General features: G+C 44.5%; 1 protein-coding gene and 1 pseudogene across 1 annotated transcript in view; one reads left to right on the forward strand and one right to left on the reverse strand.

The window, feature by feature from the left end:
- The window catches only part of LOC140208715 (uncharacterized), a 112,949-nt gene that overhangs the window by 77,697 nt on the left and 17,825 nt on the right, over positions 1-17,427 (forward strand). Inside the window, exon 3 of the mRNA XM_072277595.1 lies at positions 4,056-5,172. Within this exon, the coding sequence (XP_072133696.1) occupies positions 4,056-5,172 (1,117 nt within the window). The remainder of the gene's footprint in view (positions 1-4,055; positions 5,173-17,427) is intronic.
- The window catches only part of LOC140208705 (uncharacterized), a 72,960-nt pseudogene that overhangs the window by 6,785 nt on the left and 48,748 nt on the right, over positions 1-17,427 (reverse strand).

Raw genomic sequence — 17,427 nt, forward strand, 5'->3', positions numbered from 1 at the left:
CTAGGGCCCCAACTATTTCTGCACTTGCCTCCCGTAGGGTCCGAGGGAGCACCTTGTCATGCCCCGGAGATTTATCCACCCTAATCTGCCTCAGGATAGCAAACATCTCCTCTTCTTTAATCTGTATAGGGTCCACAATTTTAATGCTGCTTTTCCACACTCTCATTGACACTCTGTCCATCTCCTGAGTAAATGAGATAAAAAAAAATTAAGATCTCACCCATCTGCTTTCGTTCCACACATGGATTGCCATTCCGGTCTTCCAGAGGACCAACTTTATGCCTTGCAATCCGTTTGTTCTTAATCTATTTCTAGAATCCACGACAATTATCCTTTATCTTTTTTACGAGGGCAATCTCATGCTTTCTTTTAGCCATCCTGATTTATTTCTTATGTTTTCTCTTGAATTTCTTATACTCCATAAGAACCTACCTGCCTATCTCTGTTATGCAACTCCATTTTGTGCTTCACCAGGTTCTCAATATCTCTTGAAAACCAAGAGATACAGTTTCTATCTTTATCTTTTATTCTGACAAGCACATACCCACTTTGTGCTTACAAAATTTTGCTTTGAAGGCCTCAATTTACCAAGCACACCTTTGCCACAAAGCAGCCTGTCCCAGGCCACAGTTGCCAGATCCTAGTGTCATAATTCCAGGTGTTGATCCATGCCCTGAACACATCTGCCTTTCCTATGCTGCTCCCTGTATTGAAATATACAGGGCTCAGCATATTCACTGCACCATGCTTAACTTTTTCATTCCTGTCTTTGTCTGAGGACTGAACAACAACTGTCTCCACAACGTCTCCAGTATCTGTTCTGTTATTCAGGCTCCCATTCCCCCTGCAACTTTAGTTTAACCTTCCCCCACCCCCACCTCCCACCATGCAGCTCTATCAGCCCTTTGTGCTTCATCTGCCAGATCAATAAAAAGGAGGTGCATACCAGGTACAGGCAGATAGGAACAAATGGGGTACGTATGAAGTACAGGAAATTCAAGTGAACACTTATGAAAGACAAAGAAGGCATGAGGTTGCCCCAACAGACATGGTGAAGGAGAATCCTCATGGATTTTGCAGGTATGTTAAGAGCAAAAAGGATTGCAAGGGGGGAAAAAAAAATAATCCTATGCAAGATCAGAACAGTAGTTCTGATCTGAGACAAAATAGATGTGGGAGATTTTTTTTTGCATCCGTATTTACACAGGAGATGGTCACAGAGTCTATAGCAGTGAGGCAAAGCAGCATCAACTTCATGGATCCTGTACGGATTACAGAGGTGGAGGTGTTTGCTGTCTTAAGGCAAATTAGCGTGGATAAATACCCAGGGCCTGACAAGTTGTTCCCTGGGACTCTGCGGCAGACAAGTGCAGAAATTGTCGGGGCACAAGGACAGATATTTAAATGATCTTTAGAGACAGGTGAGGTACTGGAGGATTGGAGGACAGCCAATGTTGTTCCGCTGTTCAAGAAAGGCTCTAAAAATAAACTAAGAAATTGTACATTGGTGAGCTTGACATCAGTAGTGGGAAAGTTATTGGAACGTGTGTGCAGGAACTGGAGATATGCTGTAAGTATTTGGATAGGTGTGGACTGATTAAGGATAGACATCAGGGCTTTGAGCATGGTAGGTCATGTCTAACCAATCTTGTAGAGTCTCTCGAGGAAGTTATCAGGCAAGGCAGTGGATGTTATCCACATGGACTTGAGCAAGGCACTGGACAAAGTCTCATATGGGAGGTTGGTCAAGAAGGTTCAGTCACTCAGCATTCAAGATGAGTTAGTAAATTGGATGAGACACTGTCTTTGGGAGAAGCCAGTGTGTGGTAGCATATGGTTGCCGCTCTGACCGGAGGCCTGTGACTAGTGGTGTGCCACAGGGATCAGTGCTGGATCTGTTATTGTTTGTCATCTATATCAGTAATCTGGATGATCAGCAAATTTGCGGATGACACCAAGATTGGTGGTGTAGTGAACAGTGAGGAAGACTATCATGGCTGCTGTTGCGATCTGGACCAGCTGGGAAAATGGTTTGAGAAATGGAAAATGGAATTTAATGCAGACAAGTGTGAGGTGTTGCACTTTGGTAGGACCTACCAAGGTAGGTCTTTCACAGTGACTGGTAGGGCACTGAGGAGTGTTGTAGAAGAAAGGGATCTGGGAATACAAGTCTTTAATTCACTGATGTTGGGGGAGTCCAGAACCAGAGGCCACAATTTGAGAATAAGGGGTAGGTCATTTAGCATGGAGTTGAGGAAAAACTTTTTCAGCCAGAGAGTTGTGGATCTGTGGAATGCAGTGGAGGCCAATTCTCTGAATGCTTTCAAGAAAGAGAGAGATCTCTTAATGATAGCAGAGTCAAGGGATATGGAGAGAAGGCAGGAACGGGGTACTGATTGTGGATGATCAGCCATGATCACAGTGAATGGCAGTACCGGCTTGAAGGGCCAAATGGCCTACTCCTGCACCTATTGTCTATTGAAAATGGTGTCATGGATGTGACGGAAAGAAAGACTTTGGCCCATTGGCCTTCATGAACCAAAGTACTGACAACAATAGATAGACGTTATGTTGACTTGTGGAAGACATTGGTGAGGCCTAATTTGGAGTATTGTGTACAGTTTTGGTCACCTACCTACATGAAGGTTGTAAAAGAGGTTGAAAGAGTTCAGAGAAAATTCACAAGGATGTTGCCAGGTCTGGAGGACTTGGGTTATTAGGAAAGATTGAACAGGTCAGGACTTTATTCCTTGGAACATAAAAGATTGAGGGGAGATTTGATGGAGGTATACCACTATTATGAGGGGTATAGATAGGGTAAATGCAAGCTGGCTTTTACCACTGAGATGGGGTGGAACGACAACCAGAGACCATGGGTTATGGGTAAAAGGTGAAACGTTAAGGGGAACATGAGGGGAAACTTCTTCACACAGACCGTCATCCGGGTGTGGAATGAGCAGCCAGCACAAGTGGTGCATGCGAGCTCAATTTCAACATTTAAGAGGTTTGTATAGGTACCTGGATGGTAGGGGTATGGGAGTGGGCAGATTAAATAGTTCAGCACAAACCAGATGGTCCAAAGGGCCTGTTTCTGTGTTGTAATTTTCTGTGACTGTGACAAGAACCTGGAATAATACAAAAATTCACTCTAAGTTCTTTTAACAGCTGTGCAGACCAACCATTCATCTCAGCAGGAATTTTTTATATAGCGTTAAAACTGTGGCACTTTTAAGTTAATAATACATAAAAGAAAATCCCAGATGCATGACAAGAAAGACAACTTGCCTGATACTCTTTCAGTTACTGTGGGGCCAGGCATCCATGCTGCTCAGCAATGGAGAGAGTCAAACTGAGCCAAGGAGCAAATCGGAGACGGCAGAAATGCCCCATTCTGATAGAGACAGGAAGAGCATCAAGGAATTGATGGTCATTCCAGATACCAGCACTGTGCCCAGTTAGAAGATGATTTCTCTCTCCAACTTGGGTTGAACCTCACTGTAACAGTGTGATGCCAGATCAAACCTTGAAAACTCAAGTAATCTCATCTGAAATGTTGTCCTAATCCAGTGATGGATTTTGTAAATCTTTTTACAGGTTAAAAACGAGATGGAATTTAGCTCCTAGGATCTCAAACACAGTTTTGCTGTCTCTGTCCAGATGTTTGAGAAGTGGAGCAAGGGATTCAATCGACCACCCTTCCAGCTCAGACTCTGGGGAGGGATTCACTTGGTCATCTGACTGACTGGCATGCCCGTCATTTTACACAGGGGAAAGGCCATTCACCTGCTCAGACAGTGGGAGTGGATTCAGTCGGTTATCTCAATTGAAGGTACATCAGCAAGTTCACACTGGACAAGGCCATTCATCTGATCTGTGTGTGAGAAGGGATTCAGTCGGTCATCCCACCTGTGGACAAACCAGGCAATTCACACTGGGCAGAGGCTGGTCATCTGCTGAATTTGTGGGGAAGGATTCACTCGGTCATCTGACCTAATGGCTCACCAGCGGGTTCACACTGGGGAGAAGCCGTTCACCTGCTCAGTCTGTGGGAAGAGTTTCACTAATTCATCCACCCTACAGGGACATCAGCGAGTTCACACTGGGGAGAAGCCATTCACCTGCTTAGTCTGTGGGAAGAGATTCACTCAGTCATCCAACCTACAGAGTCATCAGCGAGTTCACACTGGGGAGAAGCCGTTCACCTGCTCAGAATGTGGGAAGGGATTTACTCAGTCATCCAACCTTCAGAGTCATCAGCGAGTTCACACTGGGGAGAAGCCGTTTACCTGCTCAGAATGTGGGAAGGGATTCACTAAGTTATGCAGCCTACAGATTCATCAGCGAGTTCACACTGGGGAGAAGCCGTTCACCTGCTCGGTCTGTGGGAAGGGATTCACTAATTCATCTTCCCTACAGAGTCATGAGCGAGTTCACACTGGGGAGAAGCCATTCACCTGCTCAGAATGTGGGAAGAGATTCACTCAGTCATCCCACCTACAGAGTCATCAGCGAGTTCACACTGGGGAGAAGCCATTCACCTGCTTAGAATGTGGGAAAGGATTCACTCAGTCATCCAGACTGCTGGCACACCAGTCAGTTCACAGTGGGGAGTGGCCGTTCACCTGCTCAGACTGTGGGAAGGGATTCACTTGCTCATCTAAGCTAATGGCTCACCAGCGAGTTCACACTGGAGAGATGCTGTTCACCTGCTCAGTCTCTGAGAAGAGATTCACTGAGTCATCCAACCTAGTGGCACACCAGCAAGGTCACACTGGGGAGAAGCCGTTCACCTGCTCAGTCTGTGGGAAGAGATTCACTCAGTCGTCCCCCCTGCAGAGCCATGAGCGAGTTCACACTGGGGAGAGGCCGTTCACCTGCTCAATCTGTGGGAAGAGATTCACTCACCCATCCACCCTACAGAATCATCAGCGAGTTCACACTGGGGAGAAGCCATTCACCTGCATAGTCTGTGGAAAAAGATTCACCCAATCATCCACCCTACAGAAACATCAGCGAGTTCACACTGGGGAGAAGCCGTTCACCTGCTCAGTCTGTGGGAAGAGATTCACTCAGTCATCTAACCTACAGAGTCATCAGCGAGTTCACACCGGGGAGAAGCCGTTCACCAGCTCGGAATGTGGGAAAGGATTCGCTCAGTCATCCCACCTACTGGCACACCAGTCAGTTCACAATGGGGAGTGGCCATTGTTATGAATCCCCAGATTTCGTTTGCTGTGGACTGTCATTTTGAGAGAGAGAGGGAGATTAAGAATGGAAATCAGTCTGACTTGCATCTTGTTTGCATCGCTCACAGCTTGTTTAGTTTTAACCAAGAACACAGATACTCAGTCAGACGGAGATGAAGGAGGAAAAATGGAAGGTTCAAAACAAGGGAACTAGTGGCCAAGGGTCACTGTTTCGAACTTTCCTCTGCCCACAAAGGTGGGTTAATTATCAATTCAGCGAACATTCGATGTGTGGTTGTCACCTCATTTGATCCATAGGAGTGGATCGGATTTGGGGTATCCTGTGAAGACCACTTATGTGTTAACCCTTGCCTGGGTGTGGTGTGGAAATTCACTTGAAGGCGATATCCCTTGTGACAAGTCACTTTTGGTGATAATTTGTATGTGGATTTGGAACAACGACGGATGAAATCTACAGCGACTGTTCTCTCGTTTTACCACCATGGATGCTGTGGAATTCAACGTTATTGCCTTCTCTCGACATTTACCCTGGATTACAAATATCTCTCTCTCCTCAACTATTCTGTGGTTGAACTGAACTTTCATAGTTCACCATCTCAAGACTCCAAGCCTGGTTTCCCCTGAGCTCAATAGTTTGGGAGTTATATTTACCCACATATATACACATAACACTGTTAACTTTTGTTTATCTTGCTTAAGTTACTATATTGTTAGTAAGTACTAATAAAGATAGTGGACTTAACATCAAAAACAGACTCTAGGTGTAGTCTATTGCTGCTGACTCATTTCTAAAGTGTTACGGGGACAAAATTGGGGCCTGCATCCGATATAGGAAAAGATTTGGAGGCGTATTGATCAGTTATCGGTTTCATTGGAGAAATCCCTTTTGATTTATTTGTGTATGGAAAATCAGCAGCAATAGATGTTGATAGATGTCTGGAAGCACCAACCTCTAAGGCACTGAAGGATACCAGAAGGATTGAGTTGTTGAGTATTGCTAAGTGGTTAAAACTTGCTAAGGTGAAATTGACAATGAGGAGGTCACAGATGCAGAGGATAATAGCTGAACATTATGTATCTGAGGGTGTGTTTAAAGTGGAGGATTTGGAGGTGTTTCCTGAAAGTAAACCTAGTAAGCTTGGCCTCCTGTACAAGTTAGAAAAATTCAAGATGGAGGCTGTGGAAAGGCAGAGGCAGGTTGAGGCTAGAGAGGCAGGAAAACAGAGAGAAGAGGCAGAAAAAGAGGGAGGAAGCAGAAAGACAGTGGCTGTTCAAGCTGGAAAAGATAGAGAGATTGCAGCAAAGGGGTCTAGCGTTAGACTCTGGTGATAAGTTTGAGGCCAGTCGGGAAGTTAAATTGGTACCTCCATTTGACGAGGCAGAGGTTGATAAATACTTTCAGCATTTTGAGAAGGTTGCTCAGGGTTCAAAATGGCCAAAAGAGGGTTGGCCTATTCTCTTACAAAGTGTAATTAAGGGGAAGGCTCAGCAAGCCTATTCTGCTTTGACAGTTGATGAAGCAGCTGATTATGAGATGGTCAAACAGGCTGTGCTCAAAGCTTACGAGTTGGTCCCAGAAGCATACAGGCAAAAGTTTAGAAGTTTGAGGAAATCTGTGAACCGGACTTATATGGAATTTGCTTATGAGAAGTTTGTGTGTTTTGACCGCTGGTGCACATATAAAAATGTAAATGATGATTTTAACAGCTTGAAAGAGTTGATTTTAATTGAAGAATTCAAAATGTGCGTCCCTGATGACATAAAGATGTAATTAAATGAAAAGGATGCTGCCACTTTGCAGGAGTCTGCTAGATTAGCAGATAAGTTTGCTTTAACTCATAAGGTTAAGTTCACCCAGAATAAGAGCTTCCAAAAGAGTAGCAGGGATAACCAGGGTAAACCAGAAATTAAAGCTGGGACTAGTGACGAGACTAAGGATGAAGGGAAGCAGTTGAAGGAGAAATATTCCGGTCTCTCTTGTTACTATTGTGAGAAAGCTGGTCATATGGTGGCTAATTGTCCTGTCCTGAAGAAGAAAAAGGAAAAGGAGGCAGTCCCACATGCCTGTGATCAGTATGTTGAAGCACCTATAAACCCACAGGGTTCTGAACATTCTGTTGAGGCTCAGTTAAGGACTGAGAGGTCTGACTGAGTTAAGAAGGGATTCGATCATTTTATGTCAAATGGGTTTGTATTAGTAATGGAAGGGTCAACCCCGCTACCAGTGAAAATTCTTCGAGATACTGGGGCTTCTCAGTCACTTATATTAGTTCGGTGATGAGACTGACACTGGTGAGGTAAATCTTATTAAAGGCATTGGGGGCAGCATTGTTTCTGTTCCATTGCACAAGGTAACTTTACAGTCAGGGTTGGTTTCGGGACCTGTTAGGATTGGATTATGCTCCAGTTTACCAGTGGAAGATGTTACTTTGCTGTTAGGGAATGACCTGGCAGATGGTAAAGTTGTTCCTGCAGTGCAGTTGACAACTAAGCCAACCACTGACGACCCACAGATGGATTTTAACATTTATCGCAATAACTCGAAGTATGGCTAAAAAGTCTGCCAATGCAGACAGTTCTGTGCAGCATGATTCTGATACCCATGATAGCCAAAATTGGGATTCGGGTTATGATGACTTGTCAGGGACCTTTCAGCCTTCATTGTTTCAACAGGATTCAGGTAGTAAGTCTGATGAGAAAGATTTATCCCTGTCTAGGAAGGAGTTTACAGAAGAACAGAACTGAGACCCTGAGATTGAAGCTTTATAAGAAACATCTTTCTCAGATGATGAGATTAAGAAAATGACAGTAGGGTATTATCTCAAGGATGGAGTGTTAATGAGGAAGTGGAGGCCACCTGCTATACCTGCGAGTGAGGAATGGGCAATTGTTCCTAAAGTTTATAGGACTGAAATTTTAACTTCGGCCCACAGTATGCCCGTAGGTGGCCATTTTGGCATGAATAAAACTCTAAACAGGATTATGAAAGAATTTTACTGGCCGAATTTGAGGAAGGATATTGTGACCTTTTGCAGAACCTGTCACAGTTGTCAAGTTGTGGGTAAACCTAATCAGGTCACCCTAGTGGCCCCACTCCGGCCTATACCTGCATTCGGTGAACCCTTTTTCAAATTTTATTAAAGCTAAATATTAAAGCAATATTAAAGCTAAAACTGTGGCAAAGGCTCCTAACAAGTTTTTTAACTTTATTTGGTTTGCCTAAAGAAATCCAGTCTGACCAAGGAAGTAATTTTACATCTGGATTATTCCAGCAGGTAGTTTATGAACTGGGAGCTAAACAAATTACATCGTCTATGTACCATCCGGAATCACAAGAGGCTTTAGAAAGATTTCATTCTACCCTCAAAACAATGATTAAGACGTACTGTGTTGAAAATGGACAAGACTGGGATGAAGGAATACAACAGGAATTCTGCAGATGCTGGAAATTCAAGTAACACACATCAACGTTGCTGGTGAACGCAGCAGGCCGGGCAGCATCTGAAGGAATACATTTGCTTTTGTTCACCGTAAAGGCTGATTTATACTTGTGCGTTCGGGATACGCCATATCCTACACCGTAGGCCCGATTTAATTTTTGCGTAGCCCTACGCCATAGCGAGCATGCGTAGTTGTGTCTGCATCGCTCTGCACTTCACCAGCAAAATGCAAGTTGGTGGTGGGGTTTCTCTGACACTGTTGAGCTTCTTCGTGAGAGACATGGACAAGGAAATGCATTTCAAATATTTTCAGATGTTGGCAGGTAGATTGGACGATTTGGTTCATTGTCTCCAAGCATTTATTTCGCATCAGTGTACAGACATGGCGGAGAAAAGCAACCAGAAATGTGTAGGAGGAAATGCGATGCTACCAAGCGGACCAATCACAGTGGTTGCGGTCTGCGTCACCGCGACGCGTGAGTTACTTTTTTGAGGAGATGCCTGTCACCCTACGGCGTAGGGTACAGCGAGGGTACGGCGTACACTTGATGCATTAGTATAAATCAGGCTTAAAAGAGTCGGTACAGGAGTCACTGGGCTTTTGTCCATTTGAACTTGTATTTGGTCATAGAGTGAGGGGACCTTTGACCTTGTTAAAGGAACAGTGGATTGATGGGGAGGTATATGTTAACTTGTTAGACTATGTTTTGAATTTCAAAAATAAACTACACCAAGCCTGTAGTCTAGCCGGACGAATCTTAAAGATTTCTCAAAACAAAATGAAGTGTTGGTTTGATAAGCGGACTAAAACAAAAGAAAATACTAGGTGGGGGATAATGTGCTTGCCTTATCTCCAATGTTGATGGATCCACTTCAAGCGAAATTCAATGGACCGTATGAAATAGTCTCGCAAATTAATGATGTGAATTATGTTATTAAAACACACGACCGACGTAAGCTAACACAGGTGGTACACATCAATATGATAAAGCCTTATTCTGACAAGCAGGCACCATCGGTGAGTGTTGTCAAACATATCAATCTGGCAACCCTGAGAATGAAACAATTGACTTGTCTGAGACTTTACACAAGCCAAACATGGTCCCAGTTAGGCTAATGAACACTGTTGTTCTCGAAAACATTGACAACAAGTTGGCTCATCTGCAGCCAAAGCAACAACAACAGCTGAAGGAATTAATTCTGAAGTTTAAAGATTTATTTCCCAATGTTCCCAAGCAAACCAGGGTCGCAGTACATGACGTAGATATTGGTCAAGCCAAACCGATTAAACAACACCCATATTGCATGAACGTAGAAAAGTGTAAATTGGCTGAGCAAGAAATTGAATATATGCTGAAAGTGGTATTATTAGGCCTTCAACATCAGATTGGAGCTCACCCTGCGTTATTGTGCTCAAACCTGATGGTAGTGTTAGATTTTGCACTGATTATAGGAAGGTAAATGCAGTAACAAAAACAGATGCCTATCCTATCCCTAGGGTGGATGATTGTATCGATAGGGTTGGAAAAGGTAATTTCTTACAAAGATTGATCTGTTGAAAGGGTATTGGTGTGTTCCATTGACGGACTGAGGTAGAGAAATTTCTGCATTTGTGACACCTTCTGGGTTGTATAAATACAATGTTTCGCCATTTGAAATGAAATATGCTCCAGGAACATTCCAGAGAATGACTGCTCCTGTAATTCAAGAGTTAGGACACACAGATGCCTATATTGATGACTTAGTCACAGGGAGTGACACTTGGGAAGAGCATATCTCTGTAGTAGAAGAGCTGTTTGACAGGCTTTCCAGGGCCAACCTTACAGTTGACTCAGCTAAGAGTGAATTTGGCCATGCCACTGTGATCTGTCTTGGCTGTGTTGTAGGTCAAGGCAAGTTGGCTCCTGTGCAGGCAAAATCCAGGCCATTTCTGAAGTTCCTGTTCCGACTGTGTGACGAAGGCCCATCACTGATTATAGACGTCTCATGGCACACTCGGTAAAACACCCAAAGGGTCATCCACGCACATTATTCCCCTTTGTTATTGTGGTGAGTGCACGCGTCACAATAAATCAACAGTCACAATTTTACACTCATCCCCAGCAGTAACAGGTATGAAAAAAAGAAACACACTATGTCACAGTTTTATTATCTCAGGTCAATTTATTCATATTCATCTTTCCAGTAAGTGTTTTGACGAAGTGTCATGATAATCTGACGTCTCTCTCCTCCACAGTCACTGGGTCTGAAACAGAGCTGCTGCATAGAGCTGTCTTATATAGAGGCAGCAGCAACCTGCACAGGTGTGCCGATGGTGGAGGATACCATCTTTACCTGGGACAAGGGTTATGTTACCTAATTACTCATCTTGTGGTAAAGTTTTGGGGTTTATTTAAGTTATTTAACTGGGAAATGGTGAATCCTATGATGAAGTCTATGTGTTTATTGTGAGAACTGGTGGTAGAGTTTCAGATTGTGTGAAATGGAAGATAATTGAGTTAATTAGCTTTTGGTTAGTCTAGGGGGATTGGCTTAGCAGTTATAAGCCTTGGGTCGTTTTTTTTTCTGTTTAGTCTGAGGGTGGCTGTTAATCAGACAGGTGACAATTGCAAGCTGTATATATTTTGTTTTTCCACTATTTTTGTAAATAAAAGCACCTCAATCTACTTTTGCGACTCAAGCCATCTTGTTATTTTTCTTAGACAGATGACCCACAGATTTTGTGACAGACTGGTAAGAAGGCTCTTGGAAGGTTTCTGGGAATGGTTGGATATTATCGTAAGTTCTGGAAGAACTTTGCTGAATTTGCTCTTCCTCTGACTATTCTCCTGAAGAAGAGTGAAAAGTTTGTTTGGACCGAGCCTTGTCAGGAAGCATTTGATCAATTGAAAGTTATTATTTGTGATTAGGCCAATCAATGGAGTGTCATCAGCAAATTTAATTAACAGATTGGAGCTGTGGGTGGCGACACAAGTCATGGGTGCACAGAGAGTAAAGGAGGGGGCCACGGAGACAACCCTGTGGGGCGTGTGTGCTGAGGGTCAGAGAGACAGAGGTGAGGGAGCCCGCTCTTACCACCTGCCGGCCATCTGACAGGAAGTCCAGGATCCAGCTGCACAAGGCAGGGTGAAGGCCGAGGTCTCTGAGCTTCTTGTCAATATTTCACACCTTTGTATGGCTAAAGCTCTGCCCATGACTGCAAGGAACTGCAGAGAACTTTGGTCTCATCTGGAAACATCGTAGAAACAAGCCTCCCCTCTGTGGACTCTTCCTGCACTTCCCCCTGCCTCGGGAAAGCAAGCCGTGTACTCAAAGATGCCCACAACTTTGGACATTATTGCTGCAAACCCAATCCCCCATCGGGGAAGAGATACAAAAGCCTTAAAGTGCTTACCACCGGGCTCATGGACAGCTTCCTGCCTGCAGTTGTAAGCCAAATTAATGGTCTCCAGTCCAATAAAATGGACTCGACCTCACAATGTAACTCGACGTGACCCTGCCCCATATGTCTATCTGCACTGCACTTTCTTTGCAGCCATAATGCTTTGTTACAGTTATTGTTTTGTCGTATATCAGCTCAATGTACTGTTGTAATGTATCGATCTGTGTGGATGGTAGGTCAGGCAAGATTTTCACTGTAGCTCAGTACGTGATAAGAATAAACAAATTCCCCCTTTTAATTTTGTGGAAATATTAGATAGACTGAGCTTCTGCTTTGGAACCACAGAGGGAAACTTAACACAACTGAGGAACACAAGTAAATAGAAAAGGCTTCAATCTCGCATTACGATCTGCGGTAACCGGGATCAGGTGACCGGTGGTGGGTCTCCCAGACCAATTATCAGAATCAGGTTTAATAGCACCGGCAGATGTCATGGAATTCATTGTCTCTGCGGCAGCAATAGAACCTAATTCATAACAATAGATTTTAACCATTGTGATTTAAAATAAGAATATACATATTAAATAGTTAAATTATATAAGTAGTACAAAACAAAAAATTTAAAAATGTAATACTGTAAACTATTTTAATTGTGTGGAACTATTTGACTGAATGGGTTGTTGCTTTGGAAATTCTGGAGTGAAGCTGAACTAAACTGTACTAAAGTATAACTAAACTTATGAAAAGCTCAGATAAATACAAAAGGCTAAGTTCTCACATAAATGGGTCATATAGCCAGAAACATTGGCTGCTCTTCAGCAGGTAAAAACAGTGGAATGAGGCCTAGTCCCAGGCCTCGGCCCAGTAGTTATGGTCTGAGGTCTGGGACTTGGTGAGAGAAAGCATTTGGCACGGACTAGAAGGGCCGAGATGGCCTGTTTCCATGCTGTAATTGTTATGTGGTTATATGGAAACATGCTGAAAATATTCCAGAATAAATCATTGTCCACCCACAACGAGAGGACGTGATAGATCCGGATCTCACTGCCTTTTCTGAACGGGCGAAAGATGAAGTTACACGTACACTCCAGCAGTGACCGGCAGATGCTGCAGATCTGCGGGAAAACGTGAACAGGAAACGGGATCATGTGCTGGTGGAGGGTCTCCCATCTGATCCGGTGACTCTGCTCCTCGCCCCTCACACGCTGCCCGACCCATCTGCCGCATTTCCCACATTATTCCATATTTACACCAGATACATTTTTACTTCTTCCCTCCATATCTTCCCTGTCCCTTTCCCTCCACCCCAAGGTCACAGAGTCACGGGCTCGATTCCCATCCTGGTCCAACACACAATTCAGACCCAAAACGGAAATGTGCAGGTTTCATTTAAATCCGTCCATGTTTGTAAACACTCATTTCTATTCACATTCCTCCAGCCTCACTGGACAGGAACACTGAAACATCAAGTGAGAAACAGCAGGAGGTGGCCATTCAGCCCCTCCAACCATCAACAAGATGATGGCTGCTCTCCCATCTCAGCCACATGTTTCTGCACGATCATTATTTCTTCGATCCCTCTGGTCTCCACACATCTGTCGGCCTTTGTTTTATGTGAGGACGATCACTGAGTCTTCACCGGCCTCTGTGGTGGGGATTTACAGACATTCACCACCCTCGGAGTGGAGACATTTCCCCTCATCTCAGTCCCGGACAGTCCACCCCCTTTTTCAGAGACTGGGATCCCTGGTTCAACCGGTAATGATGTTGTGCATTTCAATGTGTTCACCTCTCAGTCCTCGATTCTCTAAATGAAAGGGTTATCACATTTGATCTTTCTTCATATGATGACCCCACCACTCCAGGGCTCAGTCTGGTGAATCTTCATCGCACTCCCTATAACAAATACTCTCTAACCTCTTTGTTAATCCTCTATGGAATTAATTTCCATCTTCTGCAGCCCCGTGTTGCCCCAACCACTCACCTCCCACCCCGTCACTATTTCCACCTTCCCACCTCCCCCTCACCTGGATCCACCTCTCACTCCCCAGCTCTTGCCCCATCCCCACCCCTCACCTCTTTTCTCGGACTATTTCCCGTCCACTCTCAGTCCAGAGGGAGGGTCTCGGCCCGAAATGTTGACGGTCCATTTCCCTCCACAGATGCTGCCCGACCCACTGAGTTCCTCCGGCAGTTTGTTCTTTGGTCTGTGTGACCCGTGTTAGTGTGGGGAGCGGGATTTTACACCATATTCCCGGTACAGTCTCAACAAAACACAAATAATTGTCACTTTGCCCGGACCATTGGCCCCGCTTGCAGGGCAACAGTCTGCCGCTGTTTGCCCCCCAATGTGGTGAATCGCCACCACCGTGGGCTCAGACATTTCCACAGATGAGCCCCTCCTGTCCCCACCGGGACAAACATCCTGTCCGCCCCCTCTCTCACCGTCTTCATCCTCTCCCTCCCCGGGGAACCGGCATCAAACCGACGGGCCGAGCGGTCTCCTCCTACCTCTCAGCGACACATCAGACTCCGGCCGCAGGAGACGCTTCACAAACGCCCCAACTTCCCTCGGAGGGAAATGGAAATAAATCAGAAAGCGGACATTTACTTTGACGGTTGTCCCGCCGTGACGGGAAGTCCGGGAGACGGTGTCAGCAGGGGTAACGCCCTCTCGGGTCGTCCGCCTTCGCTATTGGCTGGAAGCAGTGATTGACACTGCTTCGTACCAATGGAAATAGCGCAGCGCGTGACTCCTCTGTTGACAGCGGTGGGGGAGGGGCTGGTCACGTGATTAGTAGCCCAGCCGTTAAACCGACCAAGCTCGAGCTCACCAGCGCGCGGGGCACAAAAGGCCCCGGATGATCGGTTGAGGTGAGAAGGGATCTCCGGGTTGGGGGTCTCACCGGACGGCGTTTTCAACACCGACTTCGGGTAGTTGCTGTGACTCCGGACTCCGTGACCCGCAATCCCGGGACAGTCCTGCTCTCTTCCCTCTCTCTCAGCCCCACCATCCGGACACGGGCCCCGGGGAGCTTCCGGCTGATGAGGGAATGGGAACCGATGGGTCTCTCAGACAGAGCTGAGCTCCAGCTGTCTAAATGCAAGGATCGGGAACTCGGAGAAAGGGAACAAAATCTTTTACATCAGCTGTTGTGAAAATCACCTTTGTTCTGCCTCCAGTCACAAACCAGAGAAAATCTGCAGATGCTGGAAATCCGAGCAACACACACAAATTGCTGGAGGAACTCAGCATTAGTACTCTTTTCCATAGATGCTGCCTGGCCTGCTGAGTTCCCCCAGCATTTTGTGTCTGTTGCTTGTTCCACCCCCTCTTGTTCTGGACTTTCTACCCGTGAGAACATGTTTTTTAAAATTTTTTTTAGTTTTCTACAAACAGTGTCGAAGAAAAAAATCAATAGTGTAAATAGAGGGATCATTGCAATACAGACAAAAATAACAATAATACATGTCTTAATAAATGAGTAAGTCACCCATATTAAAAATGAAACATTAGAAAGGAAAGCACCCAACCCACCCACGATCCAACTCCAAGCCGACTATTATAATATAAGTATTTAAAAGGACATTTGAGATAAACTTTTATCACCCCAGATCTATATATTGTAGTAAAAAGAGAAATCACTAATAAAAAAAAGCAGCCTGCTAACTAATCAAAGAATCAAAGAAAGCTGGAAATGCAGGATCTGACTATCAAGGGAAGAAAAAACATACACTTGTCAATCCACGTGAGAATTATGAAAATATTCAAGAAAAGGTCCCCACACCTTATGGAACTTTATATCTGAATTAAAAAGTGGATGGTAACCGTATAACCCTTCTAGTCCGTGCCGAACTCTTACTCTCACCTAGTCCCACCGACCTGAACTCAGCCCATAACCCTCCATTCCTTTCCTGTCCATATATCTGTCCAATTTTACTTTAAATGAAAACATTGAACCTGCCTCAACCACTTCTGCTGGAAGCTCGTTCCACACAGCTACCACTCTCTGAGTAAAGAAGTTCCCCCTCATGTTACTCCTAAACTTTTGCCCTTTAACTCTCAACTCGTGTCCTCTTGTTTGAATCTCCCTTACTCTCAATGGAAAAAGCCTATCCACATTAAATCTATCTATCCCCCTCATAATTTCAAATACCTCTATCAAGTCCCCCCTCAACCTTCTACGCTCCAAAGAATGAAGACCTAACTTGTTCAACCTTTCTCTGTAACTTAGGAGATGAAACCCAGGCAACATTTTAGTAAATCTCCGCTGTACTCTCCCAGTTTTATTGACATCTTTCCTGTAATTCGGTGACCAGAACTGTATACAATACTCCAAATTTGGCTTTAGCAATGCCTTATAGAATTTCAACATTACATCCCAACTCCTATACTCAATGCTCTGATTTGTAAATGCCAGCATACCAAAAGCTTCCTTCACCACCCTATCCACATGGGATTCCACTTTCAGGGAACTATGCACCATTACTCCTAGATCCCTCTGTTCTACTGCATTCTTCAGTGCCCTACCATTTACCATGTATGTCCTATTTTGATTAGTCCTACCAAAATGTAGCACCTCACATTTACCAGCATTAAACTCCATCTGCCATCTTTCAGCCCACTCTTCTAACTGGTCTAAATCTCTCTGCAAGCTTTGAGAACCTGCTTCATTATCCACAACTCCACCTATCTTAATATCATCTGCATACTTACTAATCCAATTTACCACCCCATCATCCAGATCATTAATATATATGACAAACAACATTGGACCCAGTACAGATCCCTGAGGCACATCACTAGTCACCATCCTCCTATCTGAGACACCGTTATCCACCACAACTTGCTGGCATCTCCCATCAAGCCACTGCTGAATCCATTTTACTACTTTGATATTAATGCCTAACGATTGAATCTTCTTAACTAACCTTCCGTGTGCAACGTTGTCAAAGGCCTTACTGAAGTCCATATAGACAACATCCACCGCTTTACTCTCATCAACTTTCCTAGTAACCTCATCAAAAAGTTCAATAAGATTTGTCAAACATGACCTTCCACGCACAAATCCATGTTACCTGTTCCTAATCAGACCCTGTCTATCCAGATAATTATATATACCATCTCTGAGAATACCTTCCATCAATTTCCCCACCACTGACGTCAAACTCACAGGTCAATAATTGCTAGGTTTACTCTTAGAACCCTTTTTAAACAATGGAACAACATGAGCAATACGCCAATCCTCCGGCACCATCCCCGTTTCCAATGACATTTGAAATATTTCTGTCAGAGCCTCTGTTATTTCCACACTAACTTCCCTCAAGGTCCTAGGAAATATCCTGTCCGGACCCAGAGACTTACCCACTTTTATATTCCTTAAAAGCGTCAGTACTT

The sequence above is a fragment of the Mobula birostris genome, chromosome 13 (genome assembly GCF_030028105.1).
Source record: "Mobula birostris isolate sMobBir1 chromosome 13, sMobBir1.hap1, whole genome shotgun sequence".
NCBI lineage: Eukaryota > Metazoa > Chordata > Chondrichthyes > Myliobatiformes > Myliobatidae > Mobula > Mobula birostris.